Consider the following 27,038-nt stretch of genomic DNA (forward strand, 5'->3'; position numbering starts at 1 on the left):
TGGTGTCCTGCCTCCTGGGTGCCAGGGTCCAGGACATCTCTGAGTGGCTGCAGAACATTCTCAAGGGGGATAGTGAGCAGCCATAAGCCATTGTGCACATTGTCACAAATGACATGGGTAGAAATAGGAATGATGTCCTATGGAATGATTATAGAGAGCCAGGAAAAAAAGTTTACTAATGGTGGTAATCTCTGATTACTTCCAGGGCCACGCCCTCGTGAGGGTAAGAACATGAGGGTATAGCACATGAATATGTGGCTAAAAGGTTGGTGCAGGGCTTCAGATTTTTGGATCATTGTGATCTTTTCTGGGGCAGAAGCGATCTATTCAACAGGAACATGTTGCACCTGAACTGAAGGGGACCAACATGCTGGCGGACATTTTTGCTTGTGCTACAAGGGAGAGTTTAAACTAGCTTGGCAGAGGGGGTGGGATCCTCAACAGCAGGGAGGCAAGTGCGTGGCTGGAATGAGATATAGTACGACAGGGAGCAAGGAATGCCTGTTGGATTAAATTGCATCTATTTCAATGCAAGAGGGCTGATAGGTAAGGCCAATGAACTCAGGGCGTGGATCGGTATGTGGGACTGCGATATTGTAGCCATTACGGAAACATGGCTAAGGGAAAGACTGGCAGCTTAATATGCCAGGGTATAGATGCTTTAGGTGGCACAGAGGTAGTGGAAAGATGACAGCGGGAGTTGCATTTTGATTAAGGTGAGTCTCACAGCTACAATCAGAGATGAAGTAACTGAGTGAGGCTTTGTGGGTGGAGCTAAGAAATAAGAAGGGGATGGTGACATTTTTGAGGTCGCGCTATAGGCCCCCAAATAGTCAACAGGAATTAGAGGAACAATTATGCAGGGAGACTTGCAGGAGCAATAGGGTTATTGTGGTAGAGGATTTTAATTTTCCTAACATAGACTGGGACAGGCAGAGCATTAAGGGTTCAGATGGGATAAAATTTGTTAAGTGTGTTCAGCAGTATATAGAGGATTCTACACGGCAAGGGGCAAAACCTGACCTACTGTTGGGAAATAGAGCAGGACCCGTGACTGAGGTGACAGTGGGGGAGCTCCTTAGGAGCAGTGACCATAGTTCTACTAATTTTAAAATAGTCATGGAGAGGGACTAAACTGGCTCACAGGTTCAAGTTCTAAATTGGGCAAAGGTGAGTTTTGATTGAATAGACAGGATCTTGCAGGGGTGGATTGGAGCAGTTTGTTTGTAGGCAAAGGACCTCCTGCAAGTGGGAAGCCTTCAAAAGTGAAATAGCTCAAGTTCAAGGTCTATTCATTCCTGTTCGGGTGAAGGGCAAGGTTGGTAGGAGCCAGGAACCCTGGATGACTTGAGATATTGTGGCTTTGACTAAAAAAAAAGAAGGCATCACTCAGGTACAGGCAGTTGGTCTCAAGGGAATTCTTGAAGGTTTATAGGGGATACAGGAGTTTACTGAAGAAGGAAATCAGGAGGGCGAAAGGGAGCACGAGGTAGCTCTGGCTGAGAAGATTAGGGGGAATCCAAAGAGATTCTTTAAGTATATTAAAGGAAAAAGAATAACTAGAGAGAGAATAAGGCCCCTCAAAGGACAAAGTGGACATGATTATGTGGAACCACAGGAGATGGGCAAGGTCCTCAATGAATATTACTCCTGTGTGTTTACCGTGGAGAAAGACATGAAGACTTGGGCACTTGGGGAAGTTAGTGGTGATATCTTGGTGACCACTAAGTAGATGTATTAGAATGTATGAAGGTGGATAAATCTCCTGGTCCTGACAAGATATATCCAAGAACACTACAAGAGACTAGAGAAAAAATTGCAGGGGCCCTGGCTGATATCTTTGCATCATTAGCCATGGATAAGGTCCCAGAAGACTGGAGGGTAGTGAATGTTGTGCCATTATTCAAGAAAGGCTGAAAAGAAAAACCTGGGAACCGTAGACCAGTCAGCTTAGCATCTGTGGTGGGTAATTTACTTGAGAAGATCTGAAGAATAAGATATACATGATTTAGAAAGACAGGGTTTGAGTAGGAGCAGTCAGATTGACTTTGTGAGTGGGAGATCACGCCTCACAAGTTTGTTAGAGTTCTTTGATGAAGTGACCAGGAAGGTTGATGAGGGCAGGGTGGTATAATATATATATAATTTATGGGTTTATATATTTATATAGTCTTATTGGTCAGGCCACTGTTGAAATACTGCATGCAATTCTGGTCTCCTTCCTATCAGAAAGATGTTGTGAAACTTGAAAGGGTTCAGAAAAGATTGACAAGGATGTTGCCAGGGTTGGAGGATCTGAGCTACAGGGAGAGGCTGAACAGGCTGGGGCTGTTTTCCCTGGAGCATCGGAGGCTGAGGGGTGACCTTATAGAGGTTTACAAAATTAGGAGGGGCATGGATAGGATAAATAGGTTTAGGGTGAGAGGGGAAAGGTATAAAAGAGACCCAAGGGGCAACTTTTTCATGCAGACGATAGTGTGTGTATTGAATGAGCTGCCAAAGGAAGTGGTGGAGGCTGGTACAATTGCAACATTTAAGAGGCATTTGGATGGGTATATGAATAGGACGGGTTTGGAGGGATATGGGCCGAGCGCTGGCAGGTGGGACTAGATTGGGTTGGGATATCTGGTCAGCATGGACAAGTTGGACTGAAGGGTCTGTTTCCATGCTGTACATCTCTATGACTCTATAGGGATTTCAGTAAGGCCTCTGATAAGGTTCATGGGTCAGTGCTGGGCCCATTACTGTTTGTTATCTATATCAATGATTTGGATGAGAACATACAAGGCGTGATTAGTAAGTTTGTAGATGACACTAAAATAGGCAGCATCGTGGGACAGTGAGGAAGGTTATCAGAAATTGCAGCAGCACTTTAATCAGTTGGGGAAGTGGGCTGAGAAAGAGCAAATGGAGCTTAATACAGATAAGTGTGAGGTCTTGCATTTTGGAACGTCAAATCAAAGTAGAAGTTTTCTGGTGAATGGAGTCTTAAAGAGTGTAGTGGATCCGAGGGACCTTGGAGTTCAGGTGAATGGTTCTCTAAAAGTGGAGTCACAGGTAGACATGGCAGTGAAGGAGGCTTTTGGCACACTGGCCTTCATCAGTCAGGGCATTGAGTATAGAAGTTGGGAAGTTATGTTACAGTTGTACAGGACGTTGATGAGATCGCACTTGGAGCATTGTGTTCAGTTTTGGTCATCTTGTTTTAGAAAGAACTGGAAAGAGTGCAGAAGAAATTTACAAGGATGTTGTCAGGATTCACAGGACTAAGTTATAGGGAGAGGTTAGACAAGCTAAGACTGTTTCCTTTACAGTGTAAGAGACTGAAGTGGGGGGAGGAATCTTATAGAAGTGTATAAGATCATGAGAGGCATTGATAGGGTGAACACACTCAGTCTTTTTCCCAAGGTTGGGGAATCGAGGATGAGAGGGCATCAGTTTAAGATTAGAGGGGAAAGAATAAAAGGGAACCTGAGGGGCAACTTGTTTACACAGAGGGTGGTATGTATATGGAATGAGCTGCCAGCGGAAGTGGTTGAGGCAGGTACGTGAACAACATTTAAAAGGCATTTGGACAAATACATGGATAGGAAAGGTTTAGAAGGATACGGGCCAAGTGCAGGGGAATGGGGTTAGCGTGGATGGACATTTTGGTCGGCATGGACCAGTTTGGGTCAAAGGGCCTGTCTCCGTGCTGTAGGCCTCTATGACTTCTGGGAATATTTCCAGGCAGGAACTGAGATCAACTGTCCACTAAATGATTGTAAGATGTAAAACCATGTATATGCCATACAGCCCATCAAGTCTTCACCATTAGTTGAGCTCATGGCTGCTTCAAATAATCTTCAAATCCACCTTCCTGCCATTTCCCCCATAACCCTTGATTACCTTCCTGATGAAAGATCTGACTATCTCAGCCTTGAATATACCTCGTGAATCAGCCTTCACTATTCCACAGATTCACTACCCTCTGAGAGAAGAAATTCCTCACCATCTCTGTCTTGATTGGGTGATCCCTTATTCTGAGGTTATACCATCTGGTCTTAGACTTTCCCAAGAGGGTAAACAATATCTTCGCATAGAGGCCTACAGCACGGAGACAGGCCCTTTGACCCAAACTGGTCCATGCCGACCAAAATGTCCATCCACGCTAACCCCATTCCCCTGCACTTGGCCCGTATCCTTCTAAACCTTTCCTATCCATGTATTTGTCCAAATGCCTTTTAAATATCTTCGCACTATCAAGTTCCCTAAGAATCTTGCATTGTTTCAATAAGGTTCTTTCTTACAATTGCAACCTCTCCTTATAGATTAGATTACCTACAGTGTGGAAACAGGCCCTTCGGCCCAACAAGTCCACACTGACCTGCAACCCACCTATACCCCTACATTTACCCCTCAACCTAACACTACGGGCAATTTAGCATGGCCAATTCACCTGACCTGCACAGCTTTGGACTGTGGGAGGAAACCGGAGCACCCAGAGGAAACCCACAGACACGGGGAGAATGTGCAAACTCCACACAGACAGTCGCCTGAGGTGAGAGTTGAACCTGGGTCTCTGGTGCTGTGAGGCAGCAGTGCTAACCACTGTGCCACCGTGCCATACCCTAGGGTCAGCTTCAATGAAGCCAGAATGTTGATTACTTCATGAAAGCCCACTAATTCTTTACACTTACTCTCTGGGTAGCAGGATGGAAAGGATGCTGTCAACACCATGGAGACAACTTCCAGGAGGAGGGATCCAGAGCTGGGAGAATCATTGTTGGGCCATGTGTAAGAAGTGTCTGTGACCACAGCACAGTGACACAAACTTGCCTTCTCCAGATCATATACACTCTGCTCCTTAACCGTATATTAGCAGTGAAATTTTAAAAGCCTCAGTCCTATGACTTTCCCCAAAGGTTTTCCAGAGTCCCAATGACAGAAAGAGACAACATATGCGCTCGGAATTTCGATTTCAATTTGCTTCTCTGATGGTACTTCAGCTGTGCCAACCTCTCTCAGAGCAACTGCTGTCTCCTAACGGGCACAGAGAGTGCTCAGACATCTCAGTGCCAGTCCCACTGGCAGCAACTCCAGTGATGGAAACCCCATCTGGTCCTGACCACAAGGTGCTGAGGTCCACGGGAAAAGTTCCGATTTGTGCTTGTGACAAGCTGGTACCTTGCTGGGAACAGAACAACACCCTGAACACAAACTTCGAGAAAGCAGCTTCAACAAATCAAGCCGAGAGTTTTGTGAAATGCTTACCAAGCAGCTGGCTATCCAGAATGACTGTGACCAAAATGAATTCACAAGCATTCTTCACAACTCTCCAAAGACAAAGTCATGAAGCTATGGTGAAAGTTAGTTTGCACATGGGCTGCATTCATACAACTATCCAGCACGAAACATAACGTTCCCACTGGACTTTTGAGAAGACCTTCAGCCCTCAGTTAATATCCTGTACCCTATTTCTGTCCCCTCACATTGTGGGACTTTGGAAGGTTTCTGTGGAGGGTCACAGAATTGAAGCTCTAAATATTTTGCTGCTCAGATAGAATTAAAGAGCACAGTGTATATGCTCTAGAGAAGTTTTGGAAAATAACAGGAAGACTTGACTGAACCATAACCTGTCAGTGTGCACAATCTGGCTGGAAGGAGCAAGAGATACTGGATATAAACCAGAGAAGTGGACAGTTCATTATTGCTCTTTTCTATGCTTTCCATGTAGTCACCGTCTGACAGAGTTTAACTCACACAGGGGCTTGAACCACCTCACGCTGGGGCTAGAACCACCTCACGCTGGGGCTAGAACCACCTCACGCTGGGGCTAGAACCACCTCACGCTGGGGCTAGAACCACCTCACGCTGGGGCTAGAACCACCTCACGCTGGGGCTAGAACCACCTCACGCTGGGGCTAGAACCACCTCACGCTGGGGCTAGAACCACCTCACGCTGGGGCTAGAACCACCTCACGCTGGGGCTAGAACCACCTCACGCTGGGGCTAGAACCACCTCACACTGGGGCTAGAACCACCTCACACAGGCCCCAAAGCAGTAGCAATCCTGAATGGAAGGAAATCCTGGACTTGTTTTAGTCTCCTGAAGAGAACACTGACACAGGATTTTAGTCTGAGGAGATTCCGGGTAGATAAACAGTGGGGTGCACATGACATAATAACTGTCTGGGCCAGCTATATGTTAATGTTAGACCAATCCCTTCTCGCTCGAAATCCACATTATATTCATTTCAGCTTCTTTCTCTTTGTTAAACTGTGTGTCTTTTCCTCATAGAAAGAGACTAATTCTCTCAACTACTATGCTCCTGTTGGTTACAACCACCTGCTCATTCTCACTGATGTATATTGTCACACAATTAAATTCAGGATTTACTGTACTGCTTTCCCTTCTTATTCTCTAAACTGGAACACCTCACCTTCCCAACACATGCACGGGTCGAGTCCGGCATCGTTATCTACAACTTTACCAGTGCCTGGTACCTTTCGTCTCTACAAGACTCTGAAATCATTGTGGTTTTCTGTCTCTTTCCCATAAACAGATCAGACCATCCCAGTGACCAGAAACCAAAACTTCCTGTGTGCTCAGTGACTCATCGCAATGCAATTCCACCGCCAGTGCAAGTAGGTGTGGATTACATGAAAAACTGAAACTAATCTTTATAAAAAGGCAATTACTGCTTCCATCAGAGACAAGGACTAGAAGCTCATGTTAACTCACAAACTGATTACAACTCTAACCGTGACTGAAAGCTACAATAGCTCCCTTAAACAACACCAGTAATCACACAACAGCATGGGCAAAAAGGATAAACAGAAGGAAGCCATTCAGTCCTCAAGCCACTAGCAATGTTTAGTAATTAAATAAAATGTATTTTATTTTAACATACTGATTGCTTAAAATGTACAGTCTTTTAAGTCACAAGAGGAAACAAGAGGAGTTAAAACCACTGTTAAATTAAAGGGAAGAGCCTACATTTTTGTCAAAAGGAGTAGTGAGGCCAAACGATCCAGAGGACTTTAGAATTGAGCAAAAGAGGACTGAGAGATAAAAAGGAGTGTACGAACAACAGGCGCGAAGACAAGTTGTAAATGTTTCATTAGATACGCAGCCAGGAAGCAAGGACTGAATATAAACAAGAACTCATTTAAGTTGTGACATGTGGAATCATGTGGAATCAGGAAGTAACAGAGACATTAAATTAATGTCTCCATGGTCAAAATCAGGACAAGTTCGGGGTGAAGGGAAATCCAGGGTCTGGTGAGAATGAATGGTTTAAATAAGTCAGAGTCACACTAGACTGAAAACGTTAACTCTGTTTTATCTCTGCATAAATGCTGCCAAATCTGTTGAGTTTCTCAAGCAGTTTGTGTTTGATAAAGTAATCAGTGTAAGTAAAGACAAAATATAGGAGAAATGACTGGGATGAGGTGATTGAGAAACCTCAATCATTCTTGACATGCTGAAGGTCAGGAATGAGGCAACAAAGAGTTAAACTGAAGGAGTCTTCCTGAGGGTCTCGTGCTGTGATTTTCTTAAGTGGAATTCAATCAAATAGCCACAACTACCTTCCTATGTATCAGAGTTTGTGTGCTGCTTTCTGACAGTTAAAGGTGGCTGTTGCATCAATAACATCAATCTCAGTGCTTTTGAAAAAGACACAATTTTCCAAAGCCCTTTCTCTTGTGCTCATCAGGACAATTTGTAAGAATACTATTGTAAAGGCATAAAAAGAGTGCTGATTAATCAGAAAGAGATCTCTGATTGGTACAGACTCTTTTCTCATGTAGCTTACGTCATTCCCCTTAACTTTGGTATTCTTGCAAATTGTCCTGATGAGTGCAAGATGAAAAGCTTCAACAAAATACATTGTTTTCCAGTGGTATTCTGTACTACCAAATGGCTAATCTGCTCTGCTTCAAAACAATCATGTGAGAAGATCAGTATTAGTGTGAAATCTTAGCCACTGTCTATACTGACACAGTTTAGATTAGATTACTTACAGTGTGGAAACAGGCCCTTCGGCCCAACAAGTCCACACCGCCCCGCCGAAGCGTAACCCACCCATACCCCTACATCTACATCTACCCCTTACCTAACACTACGGGCAATTTAGCATGGCCAATTCACCTGACCTGCACATCTTTGGACTGTGGGAGGAAACCGGAGCACCCGGAGGAAACCCACACAGACACGGGGAGAACGTGCAAACTCCACACAGTCAGTCGCCTGAGGCGGGAATTGAACCCGGGTCTCCGGCGCTGCGAGGCAGCAGTGCTAACCACTGTGCCACCGTGCCGCCCACAACCATGACACTGTCTTGAACATTTCAGATCAGCTTCATGATTTAGCCCACAAATTCCAGGTTCAACAGCAGCCAGTCATTTATAAAATTAATCATGTGAATCCCATATCACAGGCTGAACAGCTTTGGGATGCTAAAGAAAGTAATTCACATATTAGCAGTTACTGCAGACATTGGGTTTTCAAACTTCACTACAGTGTACTTCAGTATGGGATCAGTCCTGATCGCTGTGTCCTTGATTATTACACTCTTCACCTCGTTGTGTAAAGGGTAACACTGTGGCTCACTGGTTAGCACAGTTCCAACAGTGCCAAGGACCTAAGTTTGATTCCACCTTTGGGTGACTGTCTGTGTCAGTCATTTGGGCTCTGCTGACGCCTCAGCTAAATGTATGGACATATGATTGGTAAACGTACAGACCTGTGTATACAAATGATAAATTCTGATCTCTGTATGTAAGTGTTTACGTATGTATGGCATGACCAACTGTAGAGACCATCAAATTATTTTAGGAATAAAGTATATTTTTGAAAAAAAAAAGTCTGTGTAGCTTTGCACATGTCTGTGTGAGTTTCCTCTTAGGTGCTCCGGTTTCTTCCCATAATCCAAAGACTTGCAGGTGGAGTGGGATAGCCATGGGAAATGCAGGGTTACAGGGATAGGGTGGGTCTGGCTGGAATGTTCTTCAGAGGGTTGGAGGGGATACGATGGACTGAATGGCCTGCTTCCACACTGTAGGGATTCTTTGAGTCTAAAGAATATTTATAGAGTCTGCTGAGGTGAGGAAAACATTCACTTTATTTTAGAAACCCCTTACTGTGGCTTCATCTTACCACAATTCTGCGCGAAAGCAAGATCTTTCGACACTGCATCACTTCCTGGGAGTGTCTCCTTTGTATATATTTGTACTATCCACACCATCTGAGGGAATAGGAAATGCGGCTTCAGATGGTGCTGTATGAATTGCATACAGTTGGGGATCGTGAACAATATTCTTGTAGGTGTAGATGGACAAGAGCCTGAAATCTCCTGTGAATGTCACATACATAGGTAGCTCCTTTCACTGATCATAAGGGAAAAAATAAATATTTAAAGGAGCTATACTCTTCAATAAATCACGTGGACATTGAAATACAAAGACAGAGAGTGTGCTGATAATAAACCACAAGTTCAGTCCCCTTGGTGATGCCACAGATGGACATCGCCCTTGCTGACTGCCTTCATATCTCCTCTTCACGCAAGGCTGACAATCTCCTCCTCACTGACATACCACTATCAAACACAACATGCTAATTAGCAAATGGTATTTTTGCTACACAGCCCAACTTCTGGTGAAATTGATAAAGAGCAAATAAACACAACTTTTTTTCCCTTCTTGAATATAAACTGTGCTGTAAGAATTTGAGCTTCAGTTAGTCTGGCAAGGAAACATCCCAGAATCATGGGAACATATGCACATTCAGGCTCTGATTATGAATATATAAATATTTAATGACATGAAAACATAGAAATGTATATTATAAACTACAACAATTTAAATTGATGTGCAAATAGAGTCATAGAGATGTAAAGGGTAATATCAAAAGAAATTATTTTCACATTGTGAATAGTTAGGGTAAGGAATGCACCTCCCTAGAGGTACTCAAGAGTACATTGGGTAATTATTTGAATACTGTATTGGGAAAAGATAGTTTATGCAGTCCGACTGAGTAACAGAGTCAGTGCAGACACGATGATCTGAATGACCTCCTTCTGCAACTTAGTAGTTCTGTGATTATGTGAAGTGTGTGTTTGGCCTCAAAACTGGTTAATAATTCATCAATTGTAGCAGGAATCCAGGATGATCTCACATCCTCAGCACAAAATTAGCCCCTAAAGCATGGATTTATTGAAACCTTGGTAAAGATTTAAAAGTAAAAGGAGTTTCAAAGGAGCATAGTTCATGTTTAACCCCTGACACAATACCCAGGAAAATAAGATGGACCTACATTTAGACAGGGCCTCAGGACATCTCAAACATTTCATAAGCCATGAGGTACTTTGGTCACTATTACAAGACATGGAATGTGGCAATCACTTTTAACGCAGCAAGATCCATAATCAGCAACATCAAAGTGGTGCAATTATTGCATGCAAGAGGCCATTTTCCAATAGGCAAGTTTCAGAAAGGAAAAGCATAATAAACCTGACAGAACAACAAAGTCATTGCAGATTTATGAAGAAGAACTAAACGAGAAGGCTGATTTTTTAGCTTACTTTCTTGTGATAAGATTGAGGACCATAATGACTTAAGCATTATAATTATGAGTCACTAAACCAAGTCAGAAACTTAAATGATTCTTAAATGACTTGACACTGTGAAAACAATTATCAATCATACATTTGACTCATCTCTTATTTCCTGGTATCTACACCATTACCTTTGCAGTTATCAGATCACTTTCCTCCCCAAAGCAAAGATTGAGAACCTGGAATTCCATCCCTAAATCTCTCTGCCTCCTTTAAGACAACATGCGTATTTGAAAACAACCAAATAAACAGGCACAGGAACCTGTGATAGTTTCCACAGTACAAAATATATTGAACAGTGTGCTGTACTCCTCCTCCATCTTTGCCACAGCATTTGTCACTGGTTCTGCACCATTCATTCTGGTTTGCGAAGGCATACACAAACAGATTACACAACCTGGCATGTTGAAATCATTGTCGGAGGAGGTTTTGACACAAAAGTGCAACAAAAAGATCAAGCATCTCAACATCACCAAAAGGTTTTGTTTAATAAATCAACATCCATCAAAGTTCCCTTACCCTCTTATCATGTGGTCACATTTTGTGCATTACAGCTGTTATGATCCCAGCGAGGTTAGTACTGGACAAATCAGATCTCAGAAGGAAATCTAGCTTAATAGATCATATATTTTGTATTAATTTAACATGATGGTCTTTCACTGAAACATAAACAGGGCAAGCTACAGATTTTGTTTTAATAATAAAACAGATGCTTATTGAACAAGAAAAAAAATAACTGAACTATCTAACTATGACACAGTTGGAAAGATTTCAAGTTTACTGAACTGTGTCTTCTCAGTCCCATGAGTTGTAAGGCCTTTCTCTTGACTATTTGCATAGCTAAGAGGTCAGACTTTCCCCTATGGCCAGAAAATATAGAAGTAGGCCATTCAGCCCATCAAGGAGAAAGTGAGGACTGCAGATGCTGGAGCCATTCCTGAAGAAGGGCTCATGCCCAAAATGTCGATTCTCCTGCTCCTTGGATGCTGCCTGACCCTGCTGCGCTTTTCCAGCAACACATTTTCAATTCAGCCCATCAAGTCTTCTCTGCCATTCTATGAGATCATGCAGATCTGATAATCCTCAACTCCACCTTCTTGCTTTTCCCTATAATCGTCGATTTCCTTACTGATTAAAAATCTATCTACTTCACCCTTGAATATCCCTAATGTTCCAGTCTCAACAGCTCTCTCTGGGAAGGAATTCCACACATTCATTAGCATCTGAATGAAGAAATCTTTCATTATCTCTGTCTTATATGGGCAACTCCTTATTCTGAAGTTGTACCCTCTGGTCCTAGACTCTCTCACAAGGGGAAACAACCTCTTTGCAACTATCCTGTCAATAACTCCCAAGAACCTTTCATATTTTAATAAGGTTGCTTCTCATTTGTCTAACCCTCTGAATTCATAATGGCTCATCATCTTTGGGCTTTTCTGAGTCATATTCTCTGTGTCTGGGTCATGTCTGTTGCCTACCACACCTTTGACAAATATCAGACTTCCAATTCGATGATTCCCTGAAATCTCTAACAGTGCAGTCCCCGTCACAGAAATCCTGGTTTCAGCAACAGAAATATATCACACTGATGCAGTCTTCTGAGATTTGGCAGGGGCTGGGGTGGAGGGGTTGAGACAGGTACTTGAGGGTCTCGCTGGAACTAAATAAAGAGAGGTTTGCTCCAAATTTAATCTGACTTTGGAGTGCTTGGTGTCTGAAATCGCTCTTTCTCTCTCTCACTCACCATTGCAATCATAAATATCATGTAAGTAGTCAAGAGACAAGCCAGAGGGTGGAAAGTCTATCTTGGAGTCAAATTTGCAAACACGAAGCTAAAAGCAGACAGTTTCCTGTCCCAATTCTCTCACAATGCTCCACAGGAAACAAGCAGTCATGTACTGACACTTCCTGTTTCGTGCACAGCATCAACTTGACCATTTGTCACTTCTTCCCTACTGGGAATAAATGCATTCAAGAGAGGAAGAGGTGGGGTGGAGGAAAGGCGAGAGAGTGAAGGCAGCCACTGTAACAACCAGTGCCTCTAGAAGCACTAACATGGTAGCCTGCCAGAGGCAACACAAGCTGCATCCAAGAGAGACAATGAATCCAATCGAGAAACAAAGCCACTTCCAACTATCCAGTGACACAATTCCTCGGCCCAGTCTGGCAATAGCCACTTGTGTCCAGTGGAAGTGTTGGTCTCTATTCAGAAACAGGCTTATTGAAAACACAGGAAATTCCTCTCTTCTTATTTAGAGATTAGATTAGATTAGATTCTCTACAGTGTGGAAACAGGCCCTTCGGCACAACCAGTCCACTTTGCCCCTCCGAAGAGTAACCCACCCAGACCCATTTCCCTCTGACTAATGCACCTAACATTATGGGCAATTTAGCATGGCCAATTCACCTGACCGGCACATCTTTGGGCTGTAGGAGGAAACCAAAGCACCCTGAGGAAACTCCACCCAGACAGTCGCCTGAGGCTGGAATTGAACCTGGGACCCTGGTGCTGTGAGGCAGCAGTGCTAACCACTGAGCCACCGTGCCACCCCAAATCAATGGCATTGCCCAATAATTTCAATCACAATTCTAACTAAAACCTCTAAAGGTATTAAAGATATAGAAACAGCCTTTGTGTAAAGAAGTGCTTCTTAAAACTTCTCTTCTGAAAGGTCTGACCCTAATGCTCAGACTATGCCGCCTAGTTCTAGAATCCATAACCAGTGGAAATGATTTATCTTCATCTACCCTATCTTTTCCTGTTAATATATTGAAGACTTTGATCAGATTACCCCTTAACTTTCTACATCATAGAGAAAAACAGGCCTAATTTGTATAAGCTCTCATCATAATTTAACCCCTGAAGTCTAGGTATCATTTTTATAAACCTACATTGTAGTCGCTCCAAGTAAATATATTCTTTCTAAGCTATTCACAGAACTCCATTGGGGTCTAACCAGGGTTTTGTGTAACTGCAGCATGACATCTGCATTCTTAAACTCCTGTCCTCTAGATATAAAGGTCAGCATTCCATAAGCTTTACTGATTATTTTCTGCACTGGTTTGTGCTATTTTCAAGATCAATGCAACTGAACCGCAAAGTCTCTTTGGACATCCAGTATATTTGTCCTCATAGCATCCAGAAAATACACTTGAACATAAAATCATAGAATCCTCACAGTGTGGAAGCAGGCCATTTGGCCCATCGAGTTACACTGACTTGCCAAAGAGCATCCCACCCCCTTACCTTATCCCTGTAACCCTGCATTTCCCCATGGCTAACCCACCTAGCCTGCACATACATGGATAAGTATGGGCAATTTAGCATGGCCAAACCACCTAACATGCACATCTTTGGACTGTGGGAGGAAACTGGAGCACCCAGAGGAAACCCATGCAGATAAGGGGAGAATGTGCCAACTCCACACAGACAGTTGCCCGAGGCTGGAACTGAACCCAGGTCCCTGGTGCTGTGAGGCAGCAGCGCTAACATGGTCCAAAATGGAGAACCTCACACTTGCAACTCCTTGAACTCCTATCAGGTTCTCAGGATGTCTCAAAATAAGTTCAAAAACATCTACCGCAGTTTTGCCCATTCACCCAGCTTACCAATTTCCCCTTGCAACATTATGCTATGCAACAAAGCCACTAACTTTACGTCAACAAATTTGGATATACGACCTTTTATGCCATTATCTAAGTTGTTAATCATTAATGTAAATAATTGAATCCCTAACAGTGCATGTGTTGCAGTGACCTGGGGGTCACCACTGGTCACATTCTGCCAACTTGGGTATCTCCCCATTATCCTTCATTTCTATCATCTGCCGCTCAACCAATTTCCCAGCAACATCAGTAACTTGCCCTCAATACCTTAGTCATCAGTCTTATGTGGGACTTTATCAATTGCCTCCAGAAGTCCATATAAACATCCAAAGACATTCTCCTGGCCATTACCTTAGTCACTCTTTCAGAACTTCAGTGACATTTGTTAGGCATGACCTACCTGTCACAAATCCATGCTGGTTCTCCCCGATTCACTGGATACTGAAAGCAAGTTATAGACTCCAACAATTTCCCCACAATGTTTGTATCTGTGTGTCACTCTGCATGTGCCTGAGACACACACAGTGAGTGTCTTTATCTCAGCATGGCTGTGTATTAGATTAGATTCCCTATAGTGTGGAAACAGGCCCTTCAGCCCAACAAGTCCACATGTTTGTGTGCATGTGTGCGTATGACTATATCTCAATACATATCTTCATATGTGGGTGTATCACAGTGAGTGTATCTCAGTAACATCTGTGTGTGTGTGTGTCACAGTATGTGCAAGTGTGAGTGTGTGACTGTGTCTCAATATGAATCTGTGTCTCAGCATGTCTTCATTTGCATATTTCAGCATCTACGTGCATGTCTGTCACTGTGTAAGCTGTACATTACTGTGTCAGTCTCAGCGTGTATATCCCTACTTCTGCATGCATGTCTCAGCATGTGTGTGGCCCTGTGTGAAATCAAATCTTAATGTGTCTATCTCAGTGTGTGCATAAGATTAAGTGTCTCAATGTGTATACATGCACATATGTCTCATGTGTTATGTCTTGGTTTGTGTCAGAGTTACTCCAATCAATAGCATGCAAATTGGTTCGTCATCAAAACCTGGTTCTTGAAGGGTCACCACTGAGTCTGCTGCACATCACTGTGATAGGGTTAGGGTTAGGTTTAGGAACAATAATACAACAATTTCTTTCCTACCATGATGAGATACTGTTTGTTAGTTAAGATAATTTCTGAAACTGCTCTAGCAGTGGCTTTGGGAGAATCAGGACAAAGCAGATTCACATTCCCTGCTCTCAAACCTCACACTCAGGGCCAGTTTTACAAAATGAGCTCAGGGAACAGTGAAGGTTCCAGATCCATCACTGAGGGTTGGGGGTTTGGGGCATGCCATGGTAAGAGGGAGATACTCAGTGAGAGAGATTGAGCACTGTTACTGGGAAAGGGATTACAGCATACACTGGGGGAAGGGGAAGGGTCTGTCACTGGGGGAAGGGGGAGGGGTCTGACATGAGGGGAAGTAGGATGGGTCTGTCACTAGGGGAATGGGGAGGGATATGTCACTGGGGAAGGGAGAGGGGTCTGTTATTGGGGGGAAGGGGGAGGGATATGTCACTGGGGAAAGGGAGGGGTCTGTCCCTGGGGGAGAAGGGGAGGGTTTTGTACCTGGGGGGGGAAGGGGAGGGGCTCTGTCACTGGGGGGAGGGGGAGGGGTCTGACACTGGGGGGACGGCAGAGGGGTCTGTCACTGAGAGAAATGGGTTGAGTGAGAGTTGAGCGTGTAGTGCTAGAAAAGCACAGCATCCAAGGAGCCGGAGAACCAGTGTTTCGGGCAAAAGGGCTTAAGCCTGAAACGTCGATTTTTGTGTTCCTCGGATGCTGTCTGACCTGTTGTGCTTTTCCAGCGCTACACTCTCAACTCTGATCTCCAGCATGTGCAGTCCTCACTTTCTTCCAGTCAGAGAACAGCTTTGCTCCTGTGCTACAGGAAGTCACTGGAGCTGCTGCCTTCTGATTTCAAACTAGGGGCAGGTACAATTTGCAAAACTGCATTGATTCGAAACAAAGAGAAAACCACAGCCTCAGTGTTTGTGTTGCACTTAGATCAGTATCACATTGGTAAACAGCTGCACTTCATCCCTTACACAGCACCTGCCCTGCCACAACTCCAAATTAATCTCAATCAGTTGCTAAAAATAGTTCTGTCTGCCAAAATACTCAGTCTTCTGAAAGGACAGGTGGTTTAGCTAATCCCAAAAGGTTTCTACAGGAGCTCTCACTAGACATCTGTAGTGACTGTCCTCAATCCTGCACCAGACTGCCTGACCTTTGACCAGAAGCTAAACTGGGGCAAGTTCCTCGCATAGGATTTTCTAGGGTATGAGAACTGTGCTGAAAAAGGTCACTGCTACAAGCTACAAAGACTTCCGCTTGCACCTTTCAGCACCTCAAGACAGTCCAAACAACTCCAGAGCCAAGATATTACTCTTGAGGAACTGTCACTGTGTTCATGTCAGAAACCTGCAGCCAAGGTTTCTGGACAGTTATCGGACAATTTCTTTACTGAGGTCAGTTGAAGGATAGATATTGACCAATGAAAGAACTCCTCTTCCACAAAAAGTGTCACAAGATCTTCATTAGGACTTCAGAGAACACACTGGGCATCAATTTAACAATTCATCTGAAAGACTACCCCTCATACTGAAGCTCCCTTTCAGTCAAACATGATTAACTGTTTTGAGACAGGCTTGAACCCACCTTTCTAGATAAAAAACATGAGAAGAGGGTGGTACGTGTATGGAATGAGCTGCCAGAGGAAGTGGTGGAGGCTGGTACAATTGCAACATTTTAAGAGGCATTTGGATGGGTATATGAATAAGAAGGGTTTGGAGAGATATGGGCCAGGTGCTGGCAGATGGGACTAGATTGGGTTGGGATATCTGGTCGACATGGACAGGTTGGACCGAAGGGTCTGTTTCCATGCTGTACATCTGTGACTCTACTCCCTACTGAACCACAGATGACACTGTCCAGGGAAATGAGACTCAAGTTACAAGGTGAGGCAAGAGTAGCTGGAATTCTGATTTTAGGTCACAATCCTGAAACATTATAACCTGATTCTCTCTCTCTGCAGGAGCTGCCAAGATATTTATGTTGTTTTCTGTTTCTATGGAGCGGGGAGGAGGCGGGGGGAGCTTGGATGGGTGGGCCCTTAAAAAAATAGCTTTCTTTCAATAAACAAATGTTAAAAAGGAGATCAGCTAATACAATTAACATTTCTAAACAGACTAAAAACAATGACTGCAGATGCTGGAAACCAGATTCTGGATTAGTGGTGCTGGAAGAGCACAGCAGTTCAGGCAGCATCCAAGTGTCCTGGGCCTCCTTCACCGCCGCTCCCTCACCACCAGACGCCTGGAGGAAGAACGCCTCATCTTCCGCCTCGGAACACTTCAACCCCAGGGCATCAATGTGGACTTCAACAGTTTCCTCATTTCCCCTTCCCCCACCTCACCCTAGTTCTAAACTTCCAGCTCAGTAACTGTCCCCATAACTTGTCCGGGCTTGTCCTACCTGCCTATCTTCTTCCTCGTGCTCCCGCGAGGAGGTTGAGCAATTCATCAACTTCACCAACACATTCCACCCTGATCTTAAATTTACCTGGACTATCTCTGACACCTCGCTCCCCTTCCTGGACCTCTCCATCTCCATTAGTGACGACCGACTTGACACTGACATTTTTTACAAACCCACTGACTCCCATAGCTACCTGGATTACACCTCTTCCCACCCTATCTCTTGCAAAAATGCCATCCCGTATTCCCAATTTCTCCGCCTCCGCCATATCTGCTCCCAGGAGGACCAGTTCCACCATAGGACACACCAGATGGCCTCCTTCTTTAGAGACCGCAATTTCCCTTCCCACGTGGTTAAAGATGCCCTCCAACGCATCTCGTCCACATCCCGCACCTCCGCCCTCAGACCCCACCCCTCCAACCGTAACAAGGACAGAACGCCCCTGGTGCTCACCTTCCACCCTACAAACCTTCGTATCAACCAAATCATCCACCGACATTTCCGCCACCTCCAAAAAGACCCCACCACCAGGGATATATTTCCCTCCCCACCCCTTTCCGCCTTCCGCAAAGACCGTTCCCTCCGTGACTACCTGGTCAGGTCCACACCCCCCTACGACCCACCCTCCCATTCTGGCACTTTCCCCTGCCACCGCAGGAACTGTAAAACCTGTGCCCACACCTCCTCCCTCACCTCTATCCAAGGCCCTAAAGGAGCCTTCCACATCCATCAAAGTTTCACCTGCACATCCACCAATATCATTTATTGTATCCATTGCTCCCGATGCGGTCTCCTCTACATTGGGGAGACTGGGCGCCTCCTAGCAGAGCGCTTTAGGGAACATCTCCGAGACACCCGCACCAATCAACCAAACCGCCCCGTGGCCCAACATTTCAACTCCCCCTCCCACTCTGCCGAGGACATGGAGGTCCTGGGTCTCCTTCACCACCGCTCCCTCACCACCAGACGCCTGGAGGAAGAACGCCTCATCTTCCGCCTCGGAACACTTCAACCCCAGGGCATCAATGTGGACTTCAACAGCTTCCTCATTTCCCCTTCCCCCACCTCATCCTAGTTTCAAACTTCCAGCTCAGTTACTGCCTCCTTGACTTGTCCGACCTGCCTATCTTCTTTTCCACCTATCCACTCCACCCTCTCCTCCCTGACCTATCACCTTCATCTCCTCCCCCACTCACCCATTGTACTCTATGCTACTCTCTCCCCACCCCCACCCTCCTCTAGCTTATCTCTCCATGCTTCAGGCTCACTGCCTTTATTCCTGATGAAGGGCTTTTGCCCGAAACGTTGATTTCGCTGCTCGTTGGATGCTGCCTGAACTGCTGTGCTCTTCCAGCACTACTAATCCAGTATCTTCTTTTCCACCTATCCACTCCACCCTCTCTTCCTTGACCTATCACCTTCATCCCCTCCCCCACTCACCCATTGTACTCTATGCTACTTTCTCCCCACCCCCACCCTCCTCTAGCTTATCTCTCCATGCTTCAGGCTCACTGCATTTCTAAACAGGCTGACAAGAGAAAAACTGTTTACAGAGAAACTGATGAGCCAGTTACTGGAGGAAATAAATTGAAGCAGGTTAGGCAGCATCCAAGGAACAGGAGAATCGACGTTATAGAGCATAAGCCCTTCTTCAGGAATCACTGGGGCTTATGCCCGAAAGAAGGGCTTATGCCCAAAACGTCGATTCTCCTGCTCCTTGGATGCTGCCTGACCTGCTGCGCTTTTCCAGCAACACATTTTTAGCTCTGATCTCCAGCATCTGCAGTCCTCACTTTCTCCTCGAAATAAATTGAAGGTCATGATTAAAAGCTTGAAGGGTTAGGATTAGGGGAATGCTGTTTATGCAGCAGCATCTGGAATTGTTGACCAAAAACAGAGGTTTAAAGCACAATTCATCAGAAAACATACAAGTAATAGTTATTTTTAAAAATAACAACTTGAAGTGTCTTGGATACAGAATGACAGATTTTAGACAGAGGGGAGATCAACCAAGGTTCATGCTCCTGGTCACTGTGCAGCGGTCACCTGGCTAAGAGATAAAGGAGAATTCAGCTGGATTCCTAATCCTGAGCACTATCCAGTGATCTCTGGTTGGAGGAAGAACACATGCAGACCCAGAGCAGTATTCTCTAGTATTTTCTCAAGACTGAACTCAATAAGAAATCACAAGCTGCAATAAGTTACTTGCCATATCACGTCACAGTGACCTATCCTGGATTCAACATCTGTCCAGTCAGATCCATTTGGAGAAGCAGCAGCATCCCAATCACGGGACAGCTCAGAATTGCTAAGGATTCTGGATCGAGCCAGTTGACTGGAGCCTCCCCTGATTGAAACCTGCACAATGGATTGGAAACTTGCTGATGGCTAAACATGGACTGGGAATAACATGAATTTACTGCACAAACAGAGATTACTGCTATACCAACAAACTTGCCCTTCCAACATTTCACACCAGGTCTCTCCACCTAACAGTTCTGTTGTAAGACAACAACAGATAGCATAGTGGAAGAAAAATAATGACAGTGGGTTTACTCAGTATCTTATACGACACACAAATCCCAACAGAGCTCAGGAGAACACAACAGGCAGCTTCCATGTTGCCTCTCAAGCCTGTCCCATCGTGTAATACTGTCATGAGCCTTATCTTTCTCGAGAAACATTGGCTGCACATTCCTAAAAACCTTTCCCTACTAAAAATCTATTTATTCTCAATATAAAAGTGGACTGTCCAGCTCGAGGTCAGAGAGTTTCATTCTTCTACCAGCCAATGGCATGTTCCTGAACTCTCCCTTGATTGACTCTGATTTTAAGGTTAATGCCCTAGAGTGCTCCACCCCTAAAGGGTGTCTCTTTTCAAACACATGAATTTGTTTAAAAATCATAATAGCCTCAATCAATTCACCCTTTGAGGCCAGCAGGTCGGAGATAGCATTAAAGCCAAATACACCACCAATGATGGGGCAAGCTCAATGGGCCAAATAGTCTACACCAGCTGCTCAATAGTGTATTCACGTTTGATATTGTCGGGAGTAATAAAGAAAATACAATTTTTTTTTAGTCTAGTTTTTGGTGAATCCAAAGGCACAAGTCAGGAATGTGATGGAATACTCCATATTTGACAGGATGGGTGCACTTCCAACAACACCAAGAAGCTCAACCCCAGAACTCTGTGGGAAGCTGGGCCTCTTGCTGAGATGTTTGTATCATTGATAGTCACAAGTGAGTGCCAGAAGACTGGAGGTTGGCTAACGCGGTGCCACTGTTTAAGAATGGTGGGAAGGACAAGCCAGGGAACTATAGACCAGTGAGCCTGACGTCATTGGTGGACAAGTTGTTGGAGGGAATCCTGAGGGACAGGATGTACATGTATTTGGAAAGGCAAGGACTGGTTAGGAATAGTCAACATGGCTTTATGTGTGGGAAATCATGTCTCACAAACTTGATTGAGTTTTTTGAGGAAGTAACAAAGAGGGTTTATGAGGGCAGAGTGGTAGATGTGATCTATATGGACTTCAGTAAGGTGTTTGATAAGGTTCCCCATGGGAGACTGATTAGCAAGGTTAGATCTCTCAGATTACAGGGAGAACTAACCATGTGGATAGAAAACTGGCTCAAAAGTAGAAGACAGAGGGTGGTGGTGGAGGGTTGTTTTTCAGACTGGAAGCCTGTGACCAGTAGAGTACCACAAGGATCGGTGCTGGGTCCTCTACTTTTTGTCATTTACATAAATTATTTGGATGCAAGCATTAGAGGTACAATTAGTAAGTTTGAGATGACGCCAAAATTGGAGGTGTAGAGGACAAAGAGGGTTACCTGAGATTACAACAGGATCTTGATCAGATGGGTCAATGGGCTGAGAAGTGACAGATGGAGTTTAATTCAGATACATGCGAGGTGCTGCGTTTTGGGAAAGCAAATCTTAGCAGGACTTATATACTTAATGGTAAGGTCCTAGGGAGTGTTGTTGAACAAAGAGACCTTGGTGTGCAGGTTCATAGCACCTTGAAACTGGAGTCACAGGTAGATAGGATAGTGAAGAAGGTGTTTGGTATGCTTTCCTTTATTGGTCAGAGTTGGGAGGTCATGTTGCAGCTGTACAGAACATTGGCTAGGCCACTGTTGGAGTATTGTGTGTAGTCCTAGTCTCCTTCCTCTCGGAAAGATGTTGCAAAACTTGAAAGGGTTCAGAAAAGATTTACAAGGATGTTGCCAGGGTTGGAGAATTTGAGCTATAGGAAGAGGCTGAACAGGCTGGGGCTGTTTTCCCTGGAGCGTCAGAGGCTGAGGGGTGTCTTTTTAGAGGTTTACAATATTATGAGGGGCATAGACAGGGTAAATAGTTAAAGTCTTTTCCCTGGGGTCGGGGAGTCCAGAACTAGAGGGCATAGGTTTAGGGTGAGAGGGGAAAGACATAAAAGAGACCTACAGAGCAACTTTTTCACACAGAGGGTGGTACGTGTATAGAATGAGCTGCCAGAGGAAGTGGTGGAGGCTGGTACAATTGCAACATTTAAGAGGCATTTGGATGGGTATGTGAATAGGAAGGGTTTGGAGGGATATGGGCCGGGTGCTGGCAGGTGGGACTAGATTGGGTTGGGATATCAGATCGGCATGGACAGGTTGGACCGAAGGGTCTGTTTCCATGCTGTACATCTGTGACTCTACTCCCTACTGAACCACAGATGACACTGTCCAGGCAAATGAGACTCAAGTTACAAGGTGAGGGAAGTGTAGCTGGAATTCTGATTTTAGGTCACAATCCTGAAACATTATAACCTGATCCTGTCTCTGCAGCAGCTGCCAAGGTATTTCTGTATTTCTGTTGTTTTCTGTTTCTATGGAGCGGGGAGGGGGGCGGGGGGAGCTTGGATGGGTGGGCCCTTAAAAAAATAGCTTTCTTTCAATGAACAAATGTTAAAAAGGAGATCAGCTAATACGATTAACATTTCTAAACAGGCTGACAGAGAAACTGATGAGTCAGTTACTGGAGGAAATAAATTGAAGGTCATGGTTAAAAGCTTGAAGGGTTAGGATTAGGGGAATGTTGTTTATGCAGCAGCATCTGGAATTGTTGACCAACAACAGAGGTTTAAAGCACAATTCATCAGAAATCATACAAGTAATAGTTATTTTTAAAAACAACAACTTGAAGTGTCTTGGATACAGGATGACAGATTTTAGATTCAACATCTGTCCAGTCAGATTCTTCCATGTTGTACATCTCTCTGCCTCTATGACTCTATGACCATCCAAGACAAAGCAGTCCATTTGATTGGTACTACATCAACAAGCATCCACTTCCTTCTCACCATAAACTGATGCCCTCTAGTCCTCAATTCTCCAAGCCTGGGAACATAAAACTGACTGCATTCACCCTACCCATGTCTCACATGATCTTATACACTTCTATAAAATCCCCAGTCAGTGTCCTACGCTCTAAAGAAAAAAAATCCTAGCTTGTCCAACCTCTTGCTATAACTCAGACCCTGGAGTCCTGGCAACATCTTTGTAAATTTCTTCTGCACTCTTTCCAGTTTAATAACATTCTTCCTATAACAAGGTGAGCAAAACTGAAAACAATACTCCAAGTGTGGCCTCACCAAATTCCTATACAACTTCAACATAACTTCCCAACTTCTATACTCAATGCAATGCAACATTTGTCCGTGATGATTACATTTAGTGATTGGTGTACACGAATCAGGGAACCATAATTCTTTTGATGCTCTCTCCTCTATCATTCAAAACTACATCAACTAATCATGTATTTTGCTCCAAAGAATGACTTTGTACTCTCAGTCTGGTGTATAGGAAGAAACACTGAATCAGTACACAGCAAGATCCCTACAAACATCAATGGTATAATGGTCAGAAAATCCATGTTAGTACAGCTTTAAAAACAATCAGGGTACCAAGGAGAACACTTCTACTGGTTTTCACAGAAGCTCAGTTTAACATCTCTTCTGAATCAAGACATTCACTGAGACAGAGCAGCACTCCCTCAATACAGTGCTGCTGCTGATGGACACACAAGTGTCTTTGATCTACAATCCTCTGATGTCACGACCAAAGTGCTTTCGACTGAAGCAATCTTTGTGCTTTCTAATGAAGCCACAGCTAATAATAATGAGGCACCAGGCACTTCTAGCACATGGAGACAATGAAGGAATTAATGTCAAGAATGTAAATGTAGAGAATGTACATCACCACTAAGGGAAAATGCAAAACTAAAAGCCATATTTAAGTTGATGACAAATGAATGCAACAATGAATTCAGCAGTCATGTTGCTATCAGTGGTTAGAATTGTTAAACTTGCTTCACCAATTAGTGGTTGGGACAAATTGCATCAATGCATTGAAAGGCAAGCTAGGTTAACACATGATAAGGAAGAGAAGTTTATACTGATAAACTGGGGCAAAGGGTGGTGGATACTCATGTGGTTTCCATGTAATACACTCACTGTGTATCTTCAGATAATTACAAGTTGTTAGGCCATTATTTGGTTGGTAATATTGTTGGTGTAGCATTATTTTGCTTTATTAAGTGTCTAGGCACAATTAGTATGGTTTCTGCTGTCAGCCCGAAATTTCTTTTAGCCTCTTTTCAGATTTAATCTTTATGTCAAATCCCCTTCAGTACCCCATAGCTGTATATTGCTCTCCCTCCCACAGATGTCCAACCATTTCACTAATCCCTAATCCAACTTCAAGACTCACACATGCTATCCAAATGCTTACATTTGTGTAATAGCATTTCACATGGAAGTGTAGCAGGAGGGAGGCAATTGCCTAATAGTATTATCACTACACTATAACTCTAGAGATCCAAATAACATTCTGAGGAACCCAAACAACATCCTGTTATGGTAGATGGTGGAATTTGTATTCAATAATGATTATGAAACAATTGTCACATGACAATTAGGGTTAGTGTTAAAAATTAACAATAAGATGGTACTGGAGACAAGCCACATGGCTTATTTTTAATTTTTTGTAATTATCTCTCTGCCTCAATTAATCAGATCATAGGTCATCCCTTCACTTGCTATTCAGCTGTTGACACTTTACTCACACCGTCTGACACTCTTGATCACCTGAAGAGACTTGTTGACATCCCACTCACACCATTCATATGGTCGTTTGATCTCCCTGCCCACAAATTCTGTGCCTGTGTGTTTCTCTTCACACGATGAAGGAGCAGTGCTCTGAAATCACGTGATTTCAATAAATCTGTTCGACAATAACCTGGTGTCTTGTGACTTCTGATCTTGCCCAACCCAGTCCAACACTGGCACCTCCACATCATAACAATTGCTGATTGTTAGAACAACCCATTTGGTTCATTAATGTCTTTAGGGAGGGAAATCTGCTTTCCTTACCTGGTCTGATCTACATGTGAGATCCATAGCAATATGGTTGACTCTTAACTGCCCTCTGGGCAATAAATGCTGGTCTAGCCGGTGACACCTATATCCCATGAATGAATTTTTAAAAAGAAGCCTTTTGGCCAGACAGTCACATTACATCAGAAAGGGTTTTCAATATTTCCTTGGAAACAGCCAAGATGGTCACTGCAGCATCCCCATAAACCACCTTCCCAAATACTGCCGACTTTATAAACACCCTCCCAAATATCCAGACCTTAAAACCCACCCTCCCAAATGCCCCAGATCCTACAAATCACCCTTCCAAATATTCAAGCCCAAAACCACCCTCACAAATGCCTGACCTTAAAACCCATACTGTACTCAAAATACTCCTGACCCTACAAACTATCCTCCCAACACTCCGATCCTAAAACCCACCCTCAAAGTACTTCCTGATCCCATAAACCACCCTCAACAAATACCCCGATTCAAACATCTTGAACCCTATAAATCACCCCAAGTGTCACAAGTGCCCCCCCCCCATCACCCTCACCCTCGCCCCCACACTCACCCAAAAGATAATGTTGAGGGTGAACAGGATGTATTTGAAGAGACAGTTGACTTGTGCCCCCTGGTATTTGTAAGACAGCATCTCACAGTCTCTGTGTGCGCCGCTGTCGGTGCAGCGGACCCGGTTACCAGTCCCGGGGGGTACCTGCCCCCTGCGCCCCGGCACTGCTCACACCGTGTGCCCGCAACTCCTTCACTGAAACCTGGGGCAATCTGCAACCGGCTCCCGGATCGAAGGCGGAGCAGGAAACACTGCAATTCAGACCCGCCTTAGAGCCGGAACCAGACAGGAAACTTAACAGATCAGAATAGGAGGAACACAACAATAGAGAGAGAGAGAGAGATGAAGGGATGGAAGGAAGGAGAATTAGGGGTGTGTGTAAGCTACCAAAATTGTCAGTACAATCTCTCCTGGTTCTCGGCTTTGCAAAACTAGACAGTGCCTTGCCGAGTAACTGGGGTCGCACGCCTACGATTCAGAGTGACTTTGACTCTTCAACCAGCGTTTTGAATTGTTGCTGTGATGGGATGATTTACACAATCCGCCTAAAGCTGATTATTGTTATCAAATCTGAGATATTCTGATATAAAGCAGAAAAATGATCACACTTGTATCCACAACTTTCTCTTATTCACTCAGAGGGTGACGACTTTATTGGGCTTTGAGGGTTCTTTTGGGAGTATTTGTAAGAGTCCGTGATTTGTAAGGTTTGGAAGCATTTGTGAGGGGGAGCTTTGTAGTGGTCAGCAGCATTTATTGCCGGTTCCTAGTTGCCCTTGACAAGTGAGCTGTCCTCTTGAATCGCTGCTGTCACAGACCTACAATACCATTAAGGAGAGGAATCCAGGATTCTGACCCAGCAACAGTGAAGGAACAATGATATATTTCCAGGTCAGGATGGTGAGTGGCTTGGAGAGGAATGTGCAGGTGGTGGTGTTCTCACATATCTGCTGCCTTTGTCCTTCTAAATGGAAGTGGTCAGAGATTCGGCAGGTGCTGTGTGAGAAGTTTTGATGAATTTCTGCAGTGTATCATAGAGATGATACAAACTGCTGCTGCTGAGTGGAGAGAGTGAATGGCTTTGGACATGGTGTCAATTGAGAGGATTGTTTTGGACTGGATGGTGCTGAGCTTCTTGAACTGTGCTATAAAGGCTGCACCTAGGCCACACCATAGGTGCTTGCTCAATAAATATCCACATAATCACTATGACAACTTCTAATCAAGTCTAAGCCTGCAGCACCATCGGGAACACACAATCCTTTGTAGCTCTGAGGCACAGCAAGCCTGGGGTTATATAATATTTGTCACATTTTTGATTCATCCTGACATATCTCCATGACTATG

General features: G+C 44.2%; 1 protein-coding gene across 2 annotated transcripts in view; it reads right to left on the reverse strand.

Moving 5' to 3' along the window:
* Positions 1 to 25,951, reverse strand: part of LOC140484555 (tetraspanin-14-like) — a 69,928-nt gene extending 43,977 nt beyond the window's left edge. The window contains exon 1 of one of the 2 annotated variants that reach the window (XM_072582923.1): positions 25,692 to 25,951. In XM_072582923.1, coding sequence (XP_072439024.1) covers positions 25,692 to 25,772 — 81 coding nt within the window. In that variant the 5' untranslated portion in view covers positions 25,773 to 25,951. The remainder of the gene's footprint in view (positions 1 to 25,691) is intronic. The other variant, XM_072582922.1, reaches the window with a different exon arrangement.
* Between the last annotated feature and the right edge of the window lie 1,087 nt (positions 25,952 to 27,038).

Source organism: Chiloscyllium punctatum, chromosome 13, assembly GCF_047496795.1.
Source record: "Chiloscyllium punctatum isolate Juve2018m chromosome 13, sChiPun1.3, whole genome shotgun sequence".
In the NCBI taxonomy this organism is placed as follows: domain Eukaryota; kingdom Metazoa; phylum Chordata; class Chondrichthyes; order Orectolobiformes; family Hemiscylliidae; genus Chiloscyllium; species Chiloscyllium punctatum.